The sequence below is a fragment of the Leiobunum rupestre genome, chromosome 5, assembly GCF_980474605.1.
Source record: "Leiobunum rupestre chromosome 5, qqLeiRupe1.1.hap1, whole genome shotgun sequence".
NCBI classification, from domain to species: Eukaryota; Metazoa; Arthropoda; class Arachnida; order Opiliones; family Sclerosomatidae; genus Leiobunum; species Leiobunum rupestre.
In genome coordinates this window covers 16,248,365-16,271,151 of record NC_143388.1, presented here as the reverse complement: position 1 = coordinate 16,271,151, position 22,787 = coordinate 16,248,365, and the positions used below count along the sequence as shown (strand labels likewise).

The 22,787-nt window shown below is 35.9% G+C and overlaps 1 protein-coding gene across 1 annotated transcript; it reads left to right on the top strand.

The window, feature by feature from the left end:
• The first annotated feature begins 603 nt into the window (after positions 1–603).
• On the top strand, positions 604–4,086 carry LOC149943649 (speckle-type POZ protein-like A). Its single transcript, XM_090175442.1, has 2 exons — positions 604–648; positions 2,970–4,086. The coding sequence occupies exon 2, from the start codon at positions 2,975–2,977 to the stop codon at positions 4,010–4,012; it is 1,038 nt and encodes a 345-aa protein (XP_090031568.1). The 5' UTR covers positions 604–648; positions 2,970–2,974; the 3' UTR covers positions 4,013–4,086.
• Positions 4,087–22,787: the final 18,701 nt, after the last annotated feature.

Genomic DNA, 22,787 nt, shown 5'->3' with positions numbered 1-22,787 from the left:
ACGGACGCAGGCAAGCAAACTCACCCTGACACTTTTTTTGCGACCAATTGTACATTTAATTGTTTTCTATATAAACATTACGATAAAGGAGGAGCCGGTTCCGGAACCGGCTCTTGGTTCCAGATCCGGCTCCGTGGATTCAGATCCAGATCCAGATTCGGCTCCAGATAATAGTAGGAACCGAAATTTAGATCCGGTTCCAGCTCCAGACGGTTTTGGAGCCGCTTTCGGTTCCGGAGGAAATCAATGACTGCATTAGGAATCGTAGATATCCAAATATCCACGCCAATAGAAAATGTATTAACAAGAAGCGAAAACCTTACCACTAACAAAGTACAGAAAGCCACTTTACTAGACGACAGCTCGTATATCAATAAACGACTACATTATATCTAAGTCGATAAGAAAACCCGTAAACAAATTACAAAAAACTAACAAAGTGGACCACCCACGGGTTCTACCCTTTAACCATCTTATCTCTGCTGACTGCGCTAAAACAAGATTAAAAAATGTAAACTTTAAAAACTATTAATATACTCTTCCGCTAAGCTGAGTTTGTAATTTTCAATGAAGCGTAACATGTAACGGTGGATCTGTGGTAGAACACTCGCCTGTCATGCAGGAGGGCTCGGGTTCGAAGGAGGAGAGGTAAAAATGACAAATCTAGAAAATAAGTGGTGTAAAATGACTATAATAGCAGTAACAGTGAAAACATTAATGGTTATATAAATATAAATCTCAATACGCTACGTCAAGTCTAATAATAAGCCGGTGTTAAATTCCAAAACCATTCAGAAGGTAATAATTAGTCGAAATAGCGTATCGAATGTAAAAATATTTAACTAGTACATCCCCGTTACAATTTCTCAATTCCCAAATAACTCTCGTGTTAGGCTTATAGGTCAACGATTTTGTGTACAAGGAGCTTCATCCGACTTGGCGGTTCTAAGCAGATTGTAAATTTTCTACAAATATTTTTCTAGAAAATATTATTTTTCTAACATCGGGAAAATTTGGATCTCTGTTTGGTAACAAAAAAATAAACGAATTCGACTTTCATAAAAAAGGGGAATATATAAATATTGAAAGTCATATAGAATTATAAAAAAAAAATTCATTTTTAAGGGGGTTCGCTTTTTTTGAAGAGACATAAATAAATCAAATCCGACTCCGATAAGATTCTTGCTATTCTTACAAAAAAGAATTGACTGGAGTATTACGTCAATCCCTTTTGTTTGTTTTCAACAGCGCATTGATTTAAAAAAATAACCAGAGTTATTCTTACAACAGAAAACCTTTCCGAAATTTGAAATAATATGCGAGTCAAAAATATGGTTAAAATTAGTGATTCTGATAAAAAGGCCACAGGCAGCCAATTAGTTGGACCCTAACAAATTTAATGCATTTGTTAGGGTTTAGCTTTTTTTGGCAGCATTTAATTATGGACGTGTCTACCTTTTCGCGTATTTTAACTGCATTATAGTCCATAGGTGGTTTTTATTCACTTTAGCCAATTAGATGGACATGTTTGGTGGCCACACTAATTGGCCTTTAAAGTTGTATAGTCAATACAACTAATACAGACCACTTTTGAAAACACGTTTTCCTCACGTGTGGGATACCCACACAATTTAATTTGGTAGCCTGTCGATATAGCAATTTTTTCACTTTATAGGTGGTTTTTTTTCGCCTGTTCTCGGGCTAAAAGTGTACTCTTTTTACCCTAAAACGTTTTATTCGCCTGTTCTGGGGATGATAATTACTGCGGCCCATAAAATATTTGCTTGTTACGGAGTATTAGGGCTACTCATTTTACTCCTTCTACTGAAAAGGATGTGTAAAGAGAGTAAATCGGATTTTGTCGTCTGCTAGCCAGAATTTATCCGCTGGAAAGTTCACAGGCAGCCATTTTGGAAAAACGTTTTTACTCCGACTCAAACTATAGACGGTAAAATAAATGGGGGTGGAATTTTAAACCGTCATTGCCACTTAAAAACTGGACACTAGCCAGGGAGGGAACACCGGATTGGTTGGTATTGGAGCATGCGCAGAGACAAATATTTAACTGTCGCCGAGTAACAAATATCTAAATCATGATTCTTCGTAGAGCACGTGGCGCCATCAAGTAAACTGACCATTATATTTCGGGAATAAAAGCTAGCCCAAATGGTTGTTTAACTGTAAATTTACCTATAACTTGAATTCTTTAAATTAAAATACAAATTATTAATTGAGATCAATCGTAATAGACGAGAAAAACGATTGAAATGACTTCAGTGACAATCAAAGTCGCGAAGTGGGGAGGCTGGCAGCCATGCTGTCACGAAACGTTTCCCCTTTTTTCCTACCCCCAAATTCAAAAACCCTTCCGAGGCTGGGAAGCCGTTGGAATTTATTTTACCGTCTATTCGCCACCACAGAATCATCGGAATTAAATGACGTCATAGCGGTACTCTTCTTACCCTACTCCGAAATCTTGGAACAAGTGAAAAGACACCACCTATTTTTGAGCAAAAATATCTTGGTTGTTTCACTACAAGTTTTACCTACTAAATCTAATACTCAAACCACAAGTATCAGACCTGAAAGTACACTAGAGTTATATTATCTAGTGATATATTACTTCTGAAACCTGGATGTGCCACTGCATAACGATTAATCTCGCGATTAATGTTCATATGTGGTAAGTAGGTCCAAAGGGTGACAACGTAAGTTACTGCACCGGGTGAAACTGCCTTTCCTTCCCTATTTTTAAAAAACAACAGATAAAGGATGCAAGTGTATCACTGCTCCCTGTGGAAATGCGTCAACTTGATGGCTGATAATAACGAAAGCATTAAATACAGATACCCATTGCGCAATGCGTGACAAGGGTCGTAAAAATTTATCCCCGACTTGATAATGATTTCTTTATAAGATAGGACGTTTCTATTAAAGGCGCGCAGTTGTCGTTCATTTGATCATTTTAGTGGCCATGTACCGCCAATCGTTGTTCAGTGTCATCTGGGTGGCGGTGATAGGCGTCGGCCTAGTTTCCGGAAATAAGGCGAATGAAAAAGTCGTGTTGATCACTAAAACTAATTCGTACAAGGCGACTTTCAACTACATCATCGAAGAGTTCCAGAATTTGCCGTACGTCGTCAAAAGCGACTACTTGGAGAGTCCCAAATTCTCAACGAAATCCCGAATTGATATTCAATGGTTCTTCAGAATATATCCCTGTTACGATAATCGGCCATACGTTACCGTAGATCTATACCTTTCTTCTTTGCCGTCCGCCATTCACAGTTTCTCGGGGTCAGTTGAATATGCTATAATCGACGTAAACAGAAACAAACAGTACAACATTAAAAATACCACGTCTATCGCCATCGGTAGAAGGTATTCGTTTATGCTCGTAAAGCGAGTCGATCTGGAATTGAAAGACAAAGAATTGCTGCCAGGAGGAAGGTTAACCATCTTTTGCGACGTGGAAGGCGTCTTGGTACGCAACGCTAATGCCTTAGAAACGGAAATCGTAACGGAGGAAGCTGAGTTGTCCAATTGCGCCAAAAGTATCCCCACTGACACCTTTAGTAGACTGCCTCTCTTTGAAGACCAAATGGAAGGCGACGTCATACTCAAGTCTGGTAACGCGAGTATCAAATGCCACAAGAACATTGTATCGGCGCGTTCTTCATATTTAGCAAACTTGTTGAAATCCGAACTGTCCGAACAACAACCGGGCGCGTACGATCTGAGTGACGATCTAACTAACGACGAGTTGAAGGATATGGTCGATTTCATGTATCGTGGAACGGCTACCAAATTGCGGAAAAATTGTCGCGCCTTGTTTGTGGCCATGAAAAAGTACCGATTCGAATGCTTGCGGCTCACTTGCGCAACTTTGCTGGTTAACCAGATAGATCGGTTTAACGCGAGAGAGTATCTTAAAATCGGCGATGAAATCAACTCCGGAGCGGTTATTAGAAGAGCCGCTTACTGTATCCACGCACCCGGAAATTGTTTATAGCTATTAAAAATTAATTATGTGTTCAAACTTTAAATAAATTGAAATTTTCTAAAAAATAAACAACTAAATTGGCATTCTAGTCTGATATATCGTATCGATAAAACAACGACCTTTAAGAAGTCCTACGGAGGTTGGGTGTGCAGACTCTCGAATTTCTTAGTCTATAAACAAAACCATACACCTAAGCTTACCATTTTTAATATTATTTAGCGACTTGCACAAGTTATAAGTTAGAACAATGAGTAAAAACCACGATATTTAAAAGTGCACAAAAATTTGTTTATTGGAAGAATAAATTTAAAACCCGACTAGTTTTGGCTGCATTAACTAGTCGGGTTTTAAATTTATTCTTCCAATAAACAAATTTTTGTGCACTTTTAAATATCGTTGTTTTTACTCATTGTTCTAACTTCTAAGCTTACCATTTTAAAACTCTGTCTTTGTCATAGTTGGTAATACTTGGTATCTCAAATAATTAATTCTGAATTTGAGTATCTAAATAAAAGATTTATCGGGGCAAAGCTTCCTCAGTAGCGACTCAAACGGCGTCAAACAAATACAAACAGAACTAAGCCGTCTGAGTGTCTAAGATGAAATTGGAATTTATATTTCTTCTATACTTCAATCATATTAATAAACGTTTATGAAAGCTTGTAGCAAAAGTATAATGAAATAAGTAACCCCTGTCCTTCAAAGGCATTTCTAAAACCACGACGTAGTGTCGTAACTAAGAACAGTGCCACCGATTGCGGAAATTCGTGGTGTCATCCCCTTGAACAACAGTTACCAAATCATAAAAGAACATATAATCATTTGTTACTAATGTTAGTTTTAATTTGAAAATAATAGCTTTTAAAGTATTCCTGCTTTTGATAATATATAATAGGTTATGACTAGTATAGTTCTAGGTATACTACTAGTAGGTTTAGTATTAATTTCAGGTTGCCGCGAGGGCATACTTAATTGGATTTATTCCGATTATATATTAAATTTTTAACCGATTTAATCACGATTTAATTTATAATCCAATTTAATCTTTTTTATCCAATTTAATCTTTTTTATCCAATTTAATCTTTTTTATCCAATTTAATCTTTTTATACAATTTAATCTTTTTTAATCAATTTAATCTCTTTTAATCCAATTTTATCTTTTTTAATCAATTTAATCTCTTTTAATCCAATTTAATCTCTTTTAATCCAATTTAATCCTTTTTAATCCAATTTAATCTTTTTTATTCCAATTTAATCTTTTATTCCAATTTAATCTTTTTTAATCTAATTTAATCATTCTTAATCCAATTTAATCTAATTTAATCTGTTTTAATCTAATTTAATCTTTTTTAATCAAATTTAATCTTTTTTATTCAAATTTAATCTTTTTTAATCCAATTTAATCTTTTTTAATCCAACTTAATCTTTTTTCATCTTGATTTAATCACAAGTTAATCTGTTTAATCATGATCTAATCAGCTTAATCGCGATTTAATCGACTTAATCACGATCTAATTTTTGGAATATATTTATTATTTAATCGTGATTTAATCAGCTTAATAGTGATTTATTCATCTTAAGCGTGATTTGATCATCTAAATCGTGATTTAATCGGCTTAATAATCTTAATCATGATTCAATCGGCTTAATCACTAACTCGATTTTATCATGATTTAATAATCTTAGTCGTTAGTTAATAATCTTAATCCTGATTTATTCGGCTTAATAATCTTAATCGTGATTTAATCGGCTTAATAATCTTAATCGTGATTTAATCGGCTTAATAATCTTAATCGTGATTTAATCGGCTTAATAATCTTAATCGTGATTTAATCGGCTTAATAATCTTAATCGTGATTTAATCGGCTTAATAATCTTAATCGTGATTTAATCGGCTTAATAATCTTAATCGTGATTTAATCGGCTTAATAATATTAATCATGATTCAATCGGCTTAATCACTAAATCGATTTCATCATGATTCAATCGGCTTAATCACTAACTCGATTTTATCATGATTTAATAATCTTAATCGTGATTTAAACATCTTATTCGTGATTTAATCATCTTAATCGTGATTTAATCGGGTAAATAATCTCAATCGTGATTTAATCGGGTAAATAATCTCAATCGTGATTCAATCGGCTTAATCACTAACTCAATTTTATCGTGATTTTATCATCTTAATCAGGATTTAATCAATCAACGGGGCAAACTGCCCCTCGTTTAAATCAAACATTACTATATAGAATCAAATAAAACGTAGTGATATGAAAATCACTAATAATAAATTACGAACAACGCGTACTCAACACAGAAGATTACGCGTACTCTTATTAGTACAGTCAAGGGTACTTGCTTGACACCGATTGCGCGGAGTGACTAGCCCCTCGAAATCAGTAGACCAGGTTGGTCGATTAAAAAGGTAAACTTGCGATTAACTGACCACGGCCGTCTCGAGATCTGCTTCGCGCTCATAGCGGCCCAGGCGATCGTACGAAAATCGCGTATGGGAAATTAGTTCAAAAACTTCTCACATCGTTTTCTGGCGCTAGTCTAGCCCCCCCTTGAGAAAATTCGCAGCCATGTTATCGAATGGGAGGAACTGCGCGGAACTTTGGAATTTCAATTATTATCGCGTAATGTGTAATTTTTTGTAAAATATTTTTTTAGTAATATTTAAGTTAATTAATAATAAAAAATTTAAACACCTCTTGAGATTTTTTAACGCAAAGTAAAGTTTTGAAAAACGTTATTAAAATTTGGTCATTCTGGAGCCAGAAGCCGCCGTCGACGTTTTCTGTATATAAATGTAAACATAAACACGTGGTTCTCCTTACAGCTGTAATTTTGCTATGTAGTAACATCCAGAGGCCTTTTATTTAATTTATTTTAATTAAAGTAGTGAAATAAATGAATTTTAATTAACTAACTGACACTTGGAAGATCACTATGAATGAAAATAGTAATGGAAACTTGGAAGGTATTTAAATCTGATAAATATAATAAACCAATGTGAATTTCCCACTGAATGATACATGACTAAAAATTTAGAAAACTAAAATTTACAACTTGAGTACTTTTCAAGAAAGAGACTTATGCACAAGTTCTTTCACTTTCTCAAATTTTGCGGACAGAGTTTTGGTAATATTTGTGATAATTGGAAGTACGACTTTTCAACAAATTAAATCAGCAATTTCATTCGGTGATTATTATTCAAATCACATTGGATGTAAGGGCATAGAGCAATTTTTGGCCACAAGTGGATTTCAATGTTTTTTTAAAATGGCAGGTGAATCCCGGAGATAGGGTACAGCTCTCTCTATGAATGTTGTTACTATAGCCATTAACATGATAAAGCTTTGCTGTGGATACCTAAGGTTTCCTCTGTCGGACAATTTTATCAATCCAACTAATTGTGAGTCAGAATTAGACTGTGATACATTTTCAAGGCACAATTCGCAAAAATGTTTTTCCTCTAGGATTTGTACTACATAACCAGCCAAGTATGCGATACTTGCTAGCCGTAAGGTGCATCTCTGATTATCTGGGTACTCATAACTTCAGATGGTAACGTAACTTAATTGCCGTTAAAAATAGTTGAAAATCCATCGAGTCTAGTATCAATCATGGCTGATAGATCTGTGAAGCTGTCTTGGGGAACGTTAGATGTTTTAGGTTTTGTTAATGATATAGTGCCTCTCTTAAGGTAGGATTCTAAACTGAATATAGTTTCTCTTGCATCAAGCATGTCATTCCCTCCAGCCATTTTCCTGAGAATGCTGAAAAACATTTCAATAGCATCGCTCGTTAAATTTCTTGTCAAGACAAACTGGAAACCAGATTTAAGGAGGTATGACACGCAAGATATTGTAGACAATGAAGTTATTCTAATAGATATTATAGATTCATATGTTTCCTTTGTCAATATTTTCTTTAATTTGCGGATCTTTAGACCTTGATAGTAATCACTTTCCTTAAAATGTCCCACTACAAACAAATCTTGCGTGATGCGTAAGCTTCATTGACCCCAAAATCTTTTCTAGATATGTTCTTAGTCCATAATTTGCATAAACTTTCATCAACTGGAAACTGATGAAATTATACATTGATATTCTTCTTAGATTCACAAAATGGAACACAACAAATTTTTGTGGTGGGCATTTTTGCAAATTAAAAATAGGCAATATTTTAAAACTTAAGTTTGAGAAATGTGAACTTAATTTAAAGAATAATAAAGGTATTTATTAAATAATATGAATAATATTGTGGTTATTTATTTAAAATTCTGATAAAAAATGCGAATACTGGTGTGAAAATTGTGAAAAACAAAAGAAACTTTGGTTAGGCTTAGCAATTAACTAATAAAACTCAATATAAGCATATTACTTTAATTAAATAAATGTTTTAAATGAAAACTTATTAGATAAAGATCAAATCATAAGATGTATATCCCAAACTTTCCAGAAGTTTTTGAAAAACAATGCAAAAAGGATTAACTAGTTGAATTTACCGCCATAGAAAACTATTAAATATCCCGCTAATTTTTTACATTTAAGGGGGGGCTCAGACAGCGCTCCTAGTGTTAAAAGAAGGTATTCGCGGAAATACATAGGAGAGGAAATCTTTGCCTGGGCCGCTATGAGCGCGAAGCAGATCTCGAGACGGCCGTGAACTGACTAAATTGAAGTATTTACCCAGGGTACATTCATAGTTGGCCGTTAGGCCTAAAATTATAGCATGTCTGCGTCTCCTTGGGCTGGTGACACGAAAACTTATCGCGCACAGTTAGATTTGTCGATCTTGAACTCATTGGTTGTATACTGTAGAAGTTTCGCAATCGCGCACCATAGACTTAGGTTCTCACGAATTGTTTGGGGCCGGTACTTGCGCTGCCATTGAAAAACGGATTTCCACAGATGCCCGGATTAGAGCTTGTACTTAAAATCGAAGTAAAATTATATTTTTGTCGAGAGACCACAGGAAATTCTGCCTCCCATTATCACGGACCTCATGTTTTAACCATAAGGTCACGTGACCTGTTTCATCCGGGACGGATGAGTTTTAAAAATTAGTTAACCAATAAAGTCTTGTCGTCTAAGCTTTTTTTTTTTCAAATAAATAGTTGAAGATCGCTGCGTACCATTCTGAATGAAATTAGAGTCGATTGTATGGTTATTTTTATGGGTATAATATATCTTCTAAAGAAGCATGCATATTATATCATTATTTTATTCGAAGCTACACCTTCTTGGGTTAATGGAGATTTCCCCAAAGTTCATCGGTTTCCCCTTCCCATAAAAACTTGCTGAGGTTAACGGTAATAGTGAGTGTAGGGAGCTGTTGGCTCGAGTGGCGTGGCATGAAGGGCTCGCCACCACCCTCCTACGCATTGTCACCTGGCCACCTGAATTAATGGCTTTACAAGTTGCTAGATAACTTGGGCCTAAAGTGGCGCCTTGGGTATTAGCCTAGCTGATTATTATTATTATTATTATTATTAATGTTCTTCGTGTCAATAATTTACACATCCGATTTTCTGTAATTAGAAGACCCAGGGACACCAGATTCGATGACCCCCCCCCGGGTCAGAGGTCAGGAGCACGCGCAAGTCAGTTGTAAAAATACCAGCACACCCGCGCAACACAAGGTTATAACCAACAAAAATAAATAATTTCAATTAGAAATATGGTTCTCTAAGATGGTACACTAACCTAAAAGTATACATTCAAAGGTAGAAAAACCTAGGTATTCTTAAAATGCACCTTAATAGCTTTCCATAAATTCGCTACGACTGCCCAACTTGTTGAGATTGTGTAGTAAAAGCTATGGATGAATTCATTCTCTCTCTTTAGTGGGAGAGCTGGGGAAGCATTGAAAAAGTGTGAAAGAAAACTGTAAACACTACTTAGGCCATGTTAATTTATAGAAAGGCCTATTGGCAGTTCCAAAAAAAAATTGAGAAGCAAATTAACTTGAAAACCTAGTACGTCCATGGTAATTATTAATAAAGAAAACAGTTTCGAAAAGGTCTCATGGGTAAAAAACTTTTTATTAAAATCAAAAAGCCGTGGCAAGCTTTCGACCGTCCTCGCGGTCTTCGTCAGGCACACTAATTACAAAATATACAGAAAACGTCCCAACAATACGTATTTTTTGCAACTGACACTAAAAATTATTTTTTATTTTTTAACATTCGTTAATATTCCCCATAGTTTCGCCTCACTGTTCCCCTCCTCCAAGTTTAGCCCACCTTCCCCGGTACTATTGATAGTAGCTTGCCACGGCTTTTTGATTTTAATAAAAAGTTTTTTACCCATGAGACCTTTTCGAAACTGTTTTCTTTATTGAGAAGCAAATGTTGGAGAATGACTTTCAAAGGTTACTGTATTATTTGACTTCAGGGAAGTAAGTAATTGTATAGATTCCGTGAGATATATTTAAAATATAATAATATGATATGATAATATTTACGGTTTGGGTATCAGTGATCGAAAGCTGTTGCAAAGGATCGAATCGGGAAAAAAATGCAAGTGCAATTGATCGAATGCCAACCCAACCAAACCTAACCTAACCCAACCCAACCCATCCTATACATGTATTTCCATCGACAGCGACGTTACATCACAAACATAAATTATTAAACACAAATTTAAATTTATTTAATAACTTACCTTCGACTAAGGAGATTCGATCTTCGGTCCTGCGCTTATCTTTCAAACCAATGTGGTTCGAGAGCTACCTAAAACTTTCATTTACTCGTTCACTTTTTTAAATCAAAATGGCTAAGTATCCATTTTCCTTTCGATCAAATGCATATTCGATCAATTGATCATTCAATCTAACACTTCCTACTAAAAAATTGCTACTAAAATATCAACCAAAGCAGTATTTAAATACCATTCGATCGAATGAACGTTCGATCCATTCTACAAAAATTATAAGTCTGATAGAATATTGTGCCGATCAAAAGCAATTCGATCATTTCATTTTCGATTAATTCGTGGTTAATTAATAATATTATTAATAATATTTATATATAGAAAACGTAATATTTGGCATTACAAAATACAGTCTTCGAACATTAAACATTTTTATTTTGTAGCCTGTCGACATAGCAACGACTTCGAAATATCAAAATGAAACCTCAATTTTTCGATAACAACAATAATTCTGCATTTCAGCTACTTTCAAGCATTAAGAAAATATCCAACTCACAGGTATACACCTGATAAGCTGGAATAGAGCGTTTTTATCTGACGACATATGACGTCACTAATATATTTTCCAAAGCAGGGTCCCAAATTTATATTTAACAAGATCGCCATTTTGAAGGTCGATTACACCGCATTTTGGAGGTCAAGATCACCCCAAGTTATTTTTTATTATACGTTTATGGTGTACTTTCGAGATAATTATTTTGAAGGTCCAAATTAGTGTTGTAAGTCAGAAAATGTTCCGAATTTTTCCGAAAAAAAAACGTTTTCATTTCATGATTAGTCTAATATTGTTTGCAAATTTAAATAAAGCGGCATTTTCGCCTCTTTTTGTCGAATCTAAAAGTAAAACTAAACCTCTAGACAAGTTAAATATGATTAACAATGTAACACTATTAGTGTTTTGTAGTATGTTTACTGATATTAGACATTTTATATCGATAAAAAGATAAAAACATTAAAATCCCTTAAAACGTAATTTATGTTTAATTTTTTTATTTTTCTGGTTTACGGAAAATTTTCACCAATTTATTTTTCCGGAAAATTAACCACTCTAGTCATTAAGTAAAAATCTCCCAGCCTAAAGAAAGTTCTTTCAACTTCTTATATTAAAATATTTTGTATAAAAACAATATGACTGAAATTTATTTTAAATTGTTTACAACGGCCAGCTTTCGATATCAAGCCACGAATCAAAATCTTAAATCTTTTATTCTACAAGATTCTTTCAACTTCGATTTAAACCCAGAAATAGAATTTTTTTTTACTTTTGGTATACTTTCGAAATAAATATTTTGAAGGTCCAAATCGTCATTTAGTAAAAATCCCCATTTGGGCGATTTGGTAGCATTTGTCCGAATTTCATTTGTCCGAATCGAGGCGCATATGTCCGAACTGTAAAAATATGACTCAGATGGCCGAAATTCATTTGTCCGAAAATTATTTTGTTTAATTTGTTGGCAATTTAACAGTTTTATCCGTTTGTCAAATGTCCGAAATGTCATTTGTCCCAACGATATACATTGGCTTAATCAAATTCGAAAGAATCCCATTTAACCGAATCCCAAACGAGCGGTTTTTTTTAATCTTAACATGAATAATTGTGGAACTTCAATCAAACCTAAATTCCAATGAAAACAGACACCTAACCTATTTAACCTAACCTAACCTAAAATTCGGACATAATGCAAATACGAAACACTATTTTTGCGATGGAAATTCGAACAAATGCTACTACTCGTTCAGACAAATGACACTCAAGGTCATTCAATTCGTACAAATGGAACAATTTCGGTTTTCGAGTTCGGACAAACGCGACACTTTTCGGAAGAATGAAATTCGGACAAATGCTACTTCCCCATTTGGGCAGCCTAAAGAAAGTTCTTTCAACTTCGATTTAAACTCAGAAATAGATTATTTTTAGTTCCAATTATCAAAGCCAAAACGCACCTTAATAAATCATTTTAAAAATTAGAAAATTAGCAAACTAATTACTAAGGAAATCGTACAAAACCCAATTCCTGCTAGTTTGAAAGACTTAAAAAAATTAAGCGAAAAAAGAAAATCTGGTGAAATTAAAAAAGCTCCAGCCAGAAAGTTGAAATGTACGAAGTGAAGTGGCACGTGTCAACGCTTGCCAAAGAAATCGAAAACGAATGAAAAAAAAGAACCAGTCAGATTTGCATAAGCAAGCCCGCGAAGTTAATCAGTATTAGGCATCCCAGATAGATTAATTTGGGAATCCTTTCAAGCAACCCTCCTAATTCGAAACCACCTACCCCGCGTCCCGACCCTGCAGTTGGTTTATCTCTCTCTCTCTCTCTCTCTCTCTCTCTCTCTCTCTCTCTCTCTCTCTCTCTCTCTCTCTAACGCCGACGAAAAACTCGCAGAATCGTCAAAAGATGGGGCTAGGAGCGAGGGCGGGGGATTGGTGAAAGCGGAGAAGGCAATCAAAGAGACAAACCCAATTACTTTCTTATTAATAAAGCCTTTTAATATTCGCGGGCATCGACCAAAGAAGAGACACGATGACATTGAGAGGAAAGGCAAAACATCAGTCCGCTAATTAGCAATCAGAACATCGGGAAAGCCTCGAAACAGAAATTATTTTCGACGATGGATCGAAAGAAGCTTCTCTTTTTGTGGAATACGTTAATCGATTACGGTGAGTAGAGCCAATGATATGATTAATCGACTAGGAATTTTAATTTAAAACTACAGTTGAGGCCATCGAGTCTATGAACTCGCTCATTAAAACGAACTTGGTAATATTTCTACAATGCATTTTTGGATATTTTTTAAAATATCAATTTCCCCTATTTTAACAGCTAATCATAGTTTTTCCCATAAAATAAAACAATAAAAAGTATAAAATATTTTTCTTTGCTTAAGCTTTTAGTCAAACTTTATGGGCACGCGCGTTTCACAAGTGGACTTCTAATTGCAAAATCTTTATTGACTGCAGCGCATGCTCTCTATCTTCAATATCTATAGCTAGTGACGTAGAATAAAACATTTACACGTGACATCCCGTATTTTATAGAAACACATATTCATATTTTTAACTTTTTTAAAAATCAATTTTAACTTTTTTAAAAATCAATTTTAACTTTTTTAAAAATCAATTTTAACTTTTTGAAAAATCATTTTTAATTTTTGAAAAATCATTTTTAATTTTTGAAAAATCATTTTTAACGTTTTGAAAAATCATTTTTAACTTTTTGAAATATCAATTTACCTTTATTGAACTAAAAAATTTCCATATGTAAACTAGACTTACTAAATGGAAAACATAAAGAATTTTTTCCATTGAACCTAATTTTTGCCCATTGAACCTAATTTTTGCCCATTGAACCTACTTTTTGTCCATTGAACCTAATTTATCCCATTAAACATATCTAAATTAAATTTAATATATTTATCCTTAGTTCCACTATCAATTCCATTAACAAATTTCCTACGAAACCTAACACATTCTAAATTCAAAACGCTTTGAATCTTTCCAATTAAAGATAATACCTAATTTAAACAATCTACATTTCTCTAATTATACTGTTCTTAAAGTTTTTCAATGTCAAATTTTAATTAACTAATAGATCTACTGGACGATGAACTAATTACCCGTACCAAAATTCATTTTCCATCAAATTGGAACCAAAATCACCTTACTTTATCAGTAAAAATAACTCCGTATTAAATCCATTCCAAGAATATACGAACGGCGCAAAGATAACAGCTCTATATTTATTAGAATCAGATGGAAAGCGAGAGAGGCTAAGAATTATTTTTGTGGCTCCATTTCATTGGCCTGTGAAGATTTTCCTTGGAAATCTTATTAGCGCAACAACCACCAACATCGTTCGAGAGACCACACAATCCTCACCAACAGAAAAATCTCGAGTACGACAGCAGCAGAGAAACCGAAAATAAGGGAAAAAAGTTAATTTGCAATCAATATCCACTCGAAAAGGGGATAATCTTCTCTCGCACAATTAACTCGGCCACCGCAAAACGTCTCTGTGTACTGCACCGTCGAGAACCCTACTCCCCTTCGATACACCCGCCGAACGATAGCAAGTCACTTGATATTGTGTTCAAGGGCGGGGCAAAAGGTATACTTACAAGGAGACGACCCGAGGTGTTACATACCGATTTCGTTCAAACTCGGTGGATTGGTAGACCTTCATGTAACTTGAAAAATCCTAAAGGGAATTTATTCAATGGGCAACGGTTTTGCCATGGCAACGAAAAATGTTTTTGACATCATAAAATGGAAATTTTCCCATTGAAAATAACATGTGATTTAGAACAATTCCCTGTGAAAAATTTAAAAAAAATTGAAAAAATATTAACATACCAAAATTATAAAAAAATTGTTAAAAATTGACGAAGAAAATCAAAATTGATCACATTTTGATCAATTTGAACCAAATGGGTGAAAATGAACCGATATGGCTTAAATAGGAAAAATTTCCATTTTATGTTGTGAAAAACATTTTTCGTTGCCATGGCAAAACCGTTGCCTATTGAATAAATTCCCTTTAGGATTTTTCAAGTTCCATGCAGGTCTACCAATCTCCCGAGTTTGAACAAAATCGGTGCGTAACACCTCGGGTCGTCTCCTTGTTAGGAAGTAGATATCACCGGGTGAACGTAAGGAACAGCAAAATACCCTTACAAGGGGTCGATTTCGGAACCACCAGAGATAATACAAAATAAATATTTTTTTTAACTTCCCCAGAATTATACGTCTTGGGAATAGTAAGCACTTATATTTCGGTTTAAACAAAGTGAAGCATTAATTTTTAACGTTGGAAATAGGCCAGTCGCGCACTACGGTGGTGTGCTAAGTGAAGTTAAGTTACAAAGTTTCGTCTACTAAGGTTTTTGATACATCTGGATACAGTAAGTCTAATAGATGATGGCTAGACAAAACTATAATATGTATCTAATACGTTATAAAGATGATATAAAGTAAAATTTTTGGAGTTAATCTGTATCAATTTGGCAAGATAAACTAATAATAAAAATACAGTGGCTGACGCCAGCACGCTTCTAATTACTGAGAATTTCGCACTTTATACACGCAACCAACGCGATAGAACTCACCCTTAAAGCCGCGTACTTATTAACGTAAAAGGTTAGTCTGTAACTAGCGCCATCTCGATTCTAGAATCAAAAGAAGGTGAATGAGAAAAAAGGTGGGAGGGAAAAGGACTGATTGGCAATGGGCGTAACAAACCAACCAAAAAGTGGCGCCCCGAGCGGAGAAAGAGGGAAATTCAGAGGCACACAAAGAAAAGAAGGAAAGCGAAGAAAGAGACGCCAGTCTCTAATTCGCCTTCAATTACTCGTCCTCCCTTTTCTTATTGTTTTCAATCTAGTCTAAGTATATATATAGAAAGTGAGAGAGAGAGAGAGAGAGAGAGAGGGAGAGAGAGAGAGAGAGAGAGAGAGAGAGAGAGAGAGAGAGAGAGAGAGAGAGAGAGAGAGAAACAAAGCACGAACCTAAGAGAGAGGCGAAAGCTACAGAGCGCGGACCTAAGATAGAGAAAGAGAGCGCGGACCGAAGAGAAAGGTGAAAGCTATAGAGCGCGGACCTAAGAGAGGGAGGGAGAGAGAGCGCGAACCGAAGAGAAAGGCGAAAGCTATAGAGAGCGGACCTAAAAGAGGGAGGGAGAGAGATCGCGAACCTAAGAGAGAGAGTCGAAAGCTATAGAGAAATTTCCGAGTTAAAGATCCGTTACCAAAGTCCCGGCTTCCAACTCTGATTCGTGGCCCATCGATTTCCGAGGTCATTAGAAGAGTATTTTGCCTGCTTCTTCGCCAGCAATTGCACGGGCCATACATACAGTGCAGGGGAGGAGGGTTTCCTTCGTCACCTCGCACTGAAGACAAGGCCGAACTAATGGGCAAAGTCGAAGCTCTACGTCGGCCCCAAACAGTGTTGGTTTAGTCCGTCTGACTCTGATCTTTACGAGGGCTTAAGGGTCTCGAGCCATTGGAGAAGCCGAAACTATTTGACCGCTAAATCGGGAAATTCTCGAGCCTACGATTTTTTCGGCGGAGTCTGTAGTTTCATTTATTTTCTCTTCGCTAATAGACGATTTTAAAGGTTTCCCTGTTCTATCAAGCGTTTAGCCCTGTCTGACAACCTTATATATGCCTCGCCCTTTACGACTCTTGTCGTCTTAGCTTTTTTTCCAAATAAATAGTTGAAGATCGCTCCGGATGAAATTGAAGTCGATTGTATGATTATTTTTATGGGTATCATATATCTTTTAAAGAAACAGTCATAATCGCGGGTTAATGGAGTTTTCCTTAAAGTTCATCGGTTTCCACTTTCCATAAAACCTTAAAGGGGTTATAAATGTTAAAATTCCGATCCATGGTAAATTTAAATTTTAAAAATAAATAGATATCAAAGGAGCTGATACTTCATGGATATAAAAATGTTAAAAGGGTGGGGGGGAATAAAATAAAAAAATTAAAAAAAGTACTAGACGCATGGGGTAATGTTGTTTAATATCAAACGGGTAAAGAATTGTTTTTTTTTAGTATTTTTATTTTTTAATTTTGTAAATTTGTGTATTAATGTTCAGTATTAATGATGTAACGGCTGACGAAGGACCACGGTTTGAAAGCTGCCGAAAAATTTTAATAAAAACATTTTTATATCCATGAAGTATCAGCTCCTTTGATATCTATGATTTTTAAAACTTAAAGGGGTTAACCGTAATAGTAAGTGTGAGGTAGCGCACAGTGGGGCTCAAGGTCATTAAAGTTGGCCAACTCTAAAAACAAAAAAACCAAATGGCCATTTAAATTGAATTTTCTTTTTAAAAATATAAGTAATGATCTCGTGCATCATATTCGGAAAACAAAACCCTGAAACTCGTAGATTAATTTAATTTCAAAGTTCAAAGTATTACTATCACCAAAAGTAGCATAAGACCCAAAAGTGTGTCAGAACGGTATAGTAGTTAATGAGAGTTTGTCGCAAAGTAAAAAAGGGAAACGAATGGGGGTCAGAAAATACGTCATCAAAATCGAGGTACTCCAGCGCCGCCGAGTGAGGCGTTTTAGAACGTATGTTTTCGGGTGAATTAATCAAAGGGAGAAAATCGCACCAGACTAGAGACTAAATATAATGTTGCTAGTACTATTCCAACTAGTAGGTTATGTAGTCTATAGTGTGACTAGGTCTCACTTGAAATTTTAATAGGCGCGAAGGTACAGCTGACACACTTTTGGGTCTTATGCTACTTTTGCTATCACGCATAGCACCAATCTTCACTATTTTGGCTATATTTTCTTAAAATATATAAAACAGCCTTCAATATGAAGCATTTACCAACAGGCTAATTGGGTTTTACAGTATTAATTAAAAATGTAAGTGTTTATACGTAGAATTTCAATTTAGATTATAATAGTAATAATAATAATAATAATTATCAGCTAGGCTAATACCCCTATAATTGATATTAGGGAAAAAACACGTTTGTGGTTATCATTTCAAACTTATCTTATTTACTTTATTCGTAGAATTCTAAATTTTTCGCACTGTGGCACCTAGGAGCAAAAAACACAACACCCCACACAAGGAGAACGCAACCCGTCAAAACTCGTGGATTTTCTTGCGTACATTTTTCATTGGCTAGACGCTTTAGCGCCTGCTGCCGTTGGAAGGGGGAAAATCGGAAATTGTCTTCCCCCCCGCCCGTAAAACGTTCAGCGTAAACGCTCGTGACGCTCGTCCAATGAAATTCGTACACAACCTTTCGTTAGCGTGTTTAAAGGCTAGCTGCGTTCTCCTTGTGTTTGTTGCTCCTAGGTGGCACCATGGACCGTATGTCGAAGCATTTCTAAAAATCACTTGTATTACCACGGACAATTTTGGACTAGCGCTATATCGGCCAACTAATTCGTTGAAGTTTCTATGTTAACCTACGAGCAAAAGATATCTGTATGAGTTGAGCACCCCTAGCGGAATATTATTTTAGAATAGTTTTTGCATTGATAGCCAATATAAAAAACTGTATGAGTTCAGCGCCACTCTCGTTATAGCGGGAAAATACTTTCGGCGAATGGGTTGGCCGCTATAGCGTGAGATCAAAGTTGGCCGTGGTATTACAGACCGCCACAATTTTTAATTGGACCAATACTATCGATAGTTTAATATTTCGATAGCAGCCTCTTCTGCACACGCGCACTGTCATTTTTGACGGATCCCTGGTTAAAATGGGTATAAAAATTTAACATGGTAAATTTTATATTTTTTTATTTGTTTTTCAAAAAATAATTCGAAATGTTTTACAGCTAATATATAATAGGTAATAAACAATCAGAGTGCCCTATATAGTTTTACTGATATCGGCAGATTTCCGAGGATAGCCAGAGTTCCTACACAGTACTGATGAGCCCCAAAAGGGCGAAACCGGTCTACTGTTGGAATCTCTGGCTGAAATTTTGACTTTTGATAAATATATAATAGGTGTTTCCATAAAATAAATCAAAAAAATAAAAGTATAAAATGTTTTTCTACTCGTCACGAGCTTAAGATTTTTAGTACTTTATTGACTTCAATATAGCTAGTGATGTAGAAAAAAACATTTACACGCGACCTTCCGTATATTTTATAGAAACACCTATTTAAATCTTTCCGCAAAATCAAAGGATTACCACAATCTTCTTTACAGTTTTCCATAATAATTAAACGACCAACAAATCCTGAATACCTTTCTATATTATACCTAATTAAATATATAGTAGTACCTATTATTACTGTCATAAAATATTGCTCCATCACAAAACCTTTATCAAAAAACTTCAAATCAAACGCCTTTCTTTTCGAAAATTGCATATTGAAGGTAATAAAAAAATACGGTATTCAGCAGTATTTAAAAATAACCATCAGCTACTACGAACACCAAGAAGGTATTCAGATTAGCGGAGAGCATGTAGCCGCAACTATCGGCTCTGTTTTCATGATTTCCACGATCGTGCCCTTACCCGGAGAAAGGGGAGAACAATTACGCTAGGGAAGGCGTAGGGGCGTGGTTTTTTACTAGGGAATCACGTTGCGAACAGGCTACTGCCCACCTATTCTCTCTTAACCCGAACACATTATTGCGAACCGCTATAAATAGAAGGGTCTTCCCCTTTAATTGCTAATTTTCCTTATCGATCAAAAATGTCGGTCCGATATTTGCGGTCGCAATGTTTTCGCGAGCTCTCCCTTACCACCAACTCCGCATATAGGGCTTATCACAAAGCGGCGCTGCTACATCCGGTATATTTCCAAAGAGAGGAGGAATGTTGAATTGAGCACGTTTAGTCATGGCAATCACGCGACTTTCATAAAGGGGACGGGATAAAAATGAGGGTAGTTACAACGCGTATCATGCTCAACGACCCCCCGCGTTTCCTCGCCTTCGAATGAACAATATTTCGTCTTCCCGCCACCCCATTAATATCGAATTGTTAATATTTCTCCCGTCGAAATCGAGCTATCAGGGTTGCCAATGGTCATTGGAGAACACCCCTATTTTGTTGTAACTCGGAGGGGGAGCGCTATAATGATCCGCGGGGCGTTCTGGGCGCTTTTTGTTTTATGGTCTTCCTGGAGCGCGTGCGGACGGGACAAAGGATATAGATTGAATAGGTTAAAAGGTCAATTAGCGCCGGACAGCTTTGATTGAGTGACAACCTATATTTCAGATCACCAATAACAAAAACTCTTCCCGTGTTCAGCAACTTCAGCTACCGCTGATCACGACTGAGCAATCGTGCGTTGTAGAAAGTACCGGGACACGTTCTTTGTTCTATTGTTTCCGGATTTCTGGGGAGGTAGGCCAACCATTTGGAGGCCCCCCACCACAATTTTTTTCAAATCCGTCCACGTGGATTATTTAATTTTTTTTAAGCAAGTGGTGCAATTCTTGGGTAAAATGGCTACGCGACGAAAAATTAGAACTAATAACACTTAACAAATGAGTTTTTATTTACTTATTTCTACGACTGAATTCAAGTCTATCAATATACCTTAATTCCTTCGGTACTTCGCATGTACATCCCTTACATCAGAACTTACAACTTTACGAAAATGAATGTACATAAGTACACTAAGTAAAGTAAGTTTAAGAACCATTTATTTGTAAAGATAAATTTTAAAATACAATTTTACTCGTACCTTTGAAAGGAATAAAAACAGCAATGTCGTTAAGCGAATCAGTCGCATTGAATATTGAAAAATTTATAAATAAATAAATAAATTATTTAGCAAACAAATTACAGAATTTTTTACATTAAATAATTTGGAGGCCCATATATTAAATTTTGGAGGCCCCTTAGGACGACTTGTGGAGGCCCCTACCAAAATTTCAAGTAGGCCCAGGCCTATCCCGGCATGTTGCTGGCGCCGCTACTGGCATAACAGCTGAAAGTTGAACCGGAAAACCTAGAAATTCAAAAGGTGTCTGCTATTTCTTCACATATTTAGTTTACGGATATTAAGGTAGAGGGCGCTCGAAGCGTATACGCGCCAAATGTTTTTGTGCCTAGCCCTAGAGGCGCCGAAAGGGTTAATCCGCCGTTGGCGGTTATAATACGGTAGGGTGCCCTTTCTATTTTTATGTATTATGGTGTATATAGATTGTGTGATATGAAGAGAGGATTTAAACAATTTAATCTCCAATGTTGAAAATTATCCGACAGTTCGACACCCAATGTAAATTTTAATCTTATGACGTAATAAGGTTGGCATTAAAAAAGACGCCATTAATCGCGCGATTTCCAAGTTCATAAATTCGCAAGCGAATCGATGTGGACGCGCTACTTCATGTAAAGTGTAGAGTTCAAAGTGCCATCTGTTGCAATTCCTGTAAAGCTTAATTTTCATTTTGCAAAGGCGAAACTAAATAGTAATACGCGTGGTATCCAATAGACTCTTCAATAAAACATCTTCCAGGAAATCGCCGTGAAGTAATATTTCTGAGAGCCAGAACCTGCAAGTTACTGTTTATATAGTGCTTGTTAAGGTTTAGCTGGTTGCAAGTGCAATATGCGTTGTTGATTATGAAATTAAAAAACGACTTCGTTATATTTGCATATTTAATAAAATGATGATATTTACAATGACAGTCGGACTAGTTTCGTCGTGAGGATGTTGAGTGCTTGTTGAAGTAATGTAAACTTTTCACCTGTACCTTATGCTACAAGTGTTTAATTTTAACCATTTAAAAATTACTATATTACAAGTTATTGTCAAATTTAAAAACTAGCCAATCAACGTGGGGGGTACTTTTATATCCCGCCTTTTGGGTCAAAATGTAGCGTAAGCATCTTGTTTGTATTTCGACGCTACCGACATCTGTTGAAAAAAGAGCTACGTCACGTTTCTAACTGACTTGGGTGGTTCCTTGGGAATGCTAAGAATCTTCAAATTAAGTATTTAAATATTATGTTTTGTATGAAATCACTGTCGGCTTCGTATTAAATTCTATCAAATTATGACGAAATCCTGCGTATCTCAACACAAACTCTAAAGCCAGGTATAAATGAGAAATGATCAATGATTCCCCATACAATAGGTTTGTCTCAATCTGGGGTAAAACTCGCTAGCAGCAACCCGGCGGTTGGGGTACGGTGCAAAGGGAGTGTTCGAGGAAGGAGTTGGAGAGGGGGGAGTTTCCAAATCTCTACAATCTGTGGCGGATGCCGCAATTTAAATCGGCCAAATCCGAATATTTCAACATTAATTAGGGATTCAATTCTCCACCGATACATCAAACCGAGCCAATGATGATACCACGCTGTACGAGACCCCCTCTCCGCGGGATAATATATAAGGAAGTTGCCCCAAACCCCCTCGCAATTATATCTCGGAATTGGCACTCTCAAATAAGCATTAGTAGCTTAATGACATCCAGCCATAGTTCCGATAGCGGGCCTCAAAGTTCACCCTCCCGCCGAAACATCCCGTAATGGCCGCGCGCTCTCCGACCACGAGCACGCGCGATAAGGACCGAGGCTGGAAGCGTCTATTTCCCATTGTTGCAACGCCCAA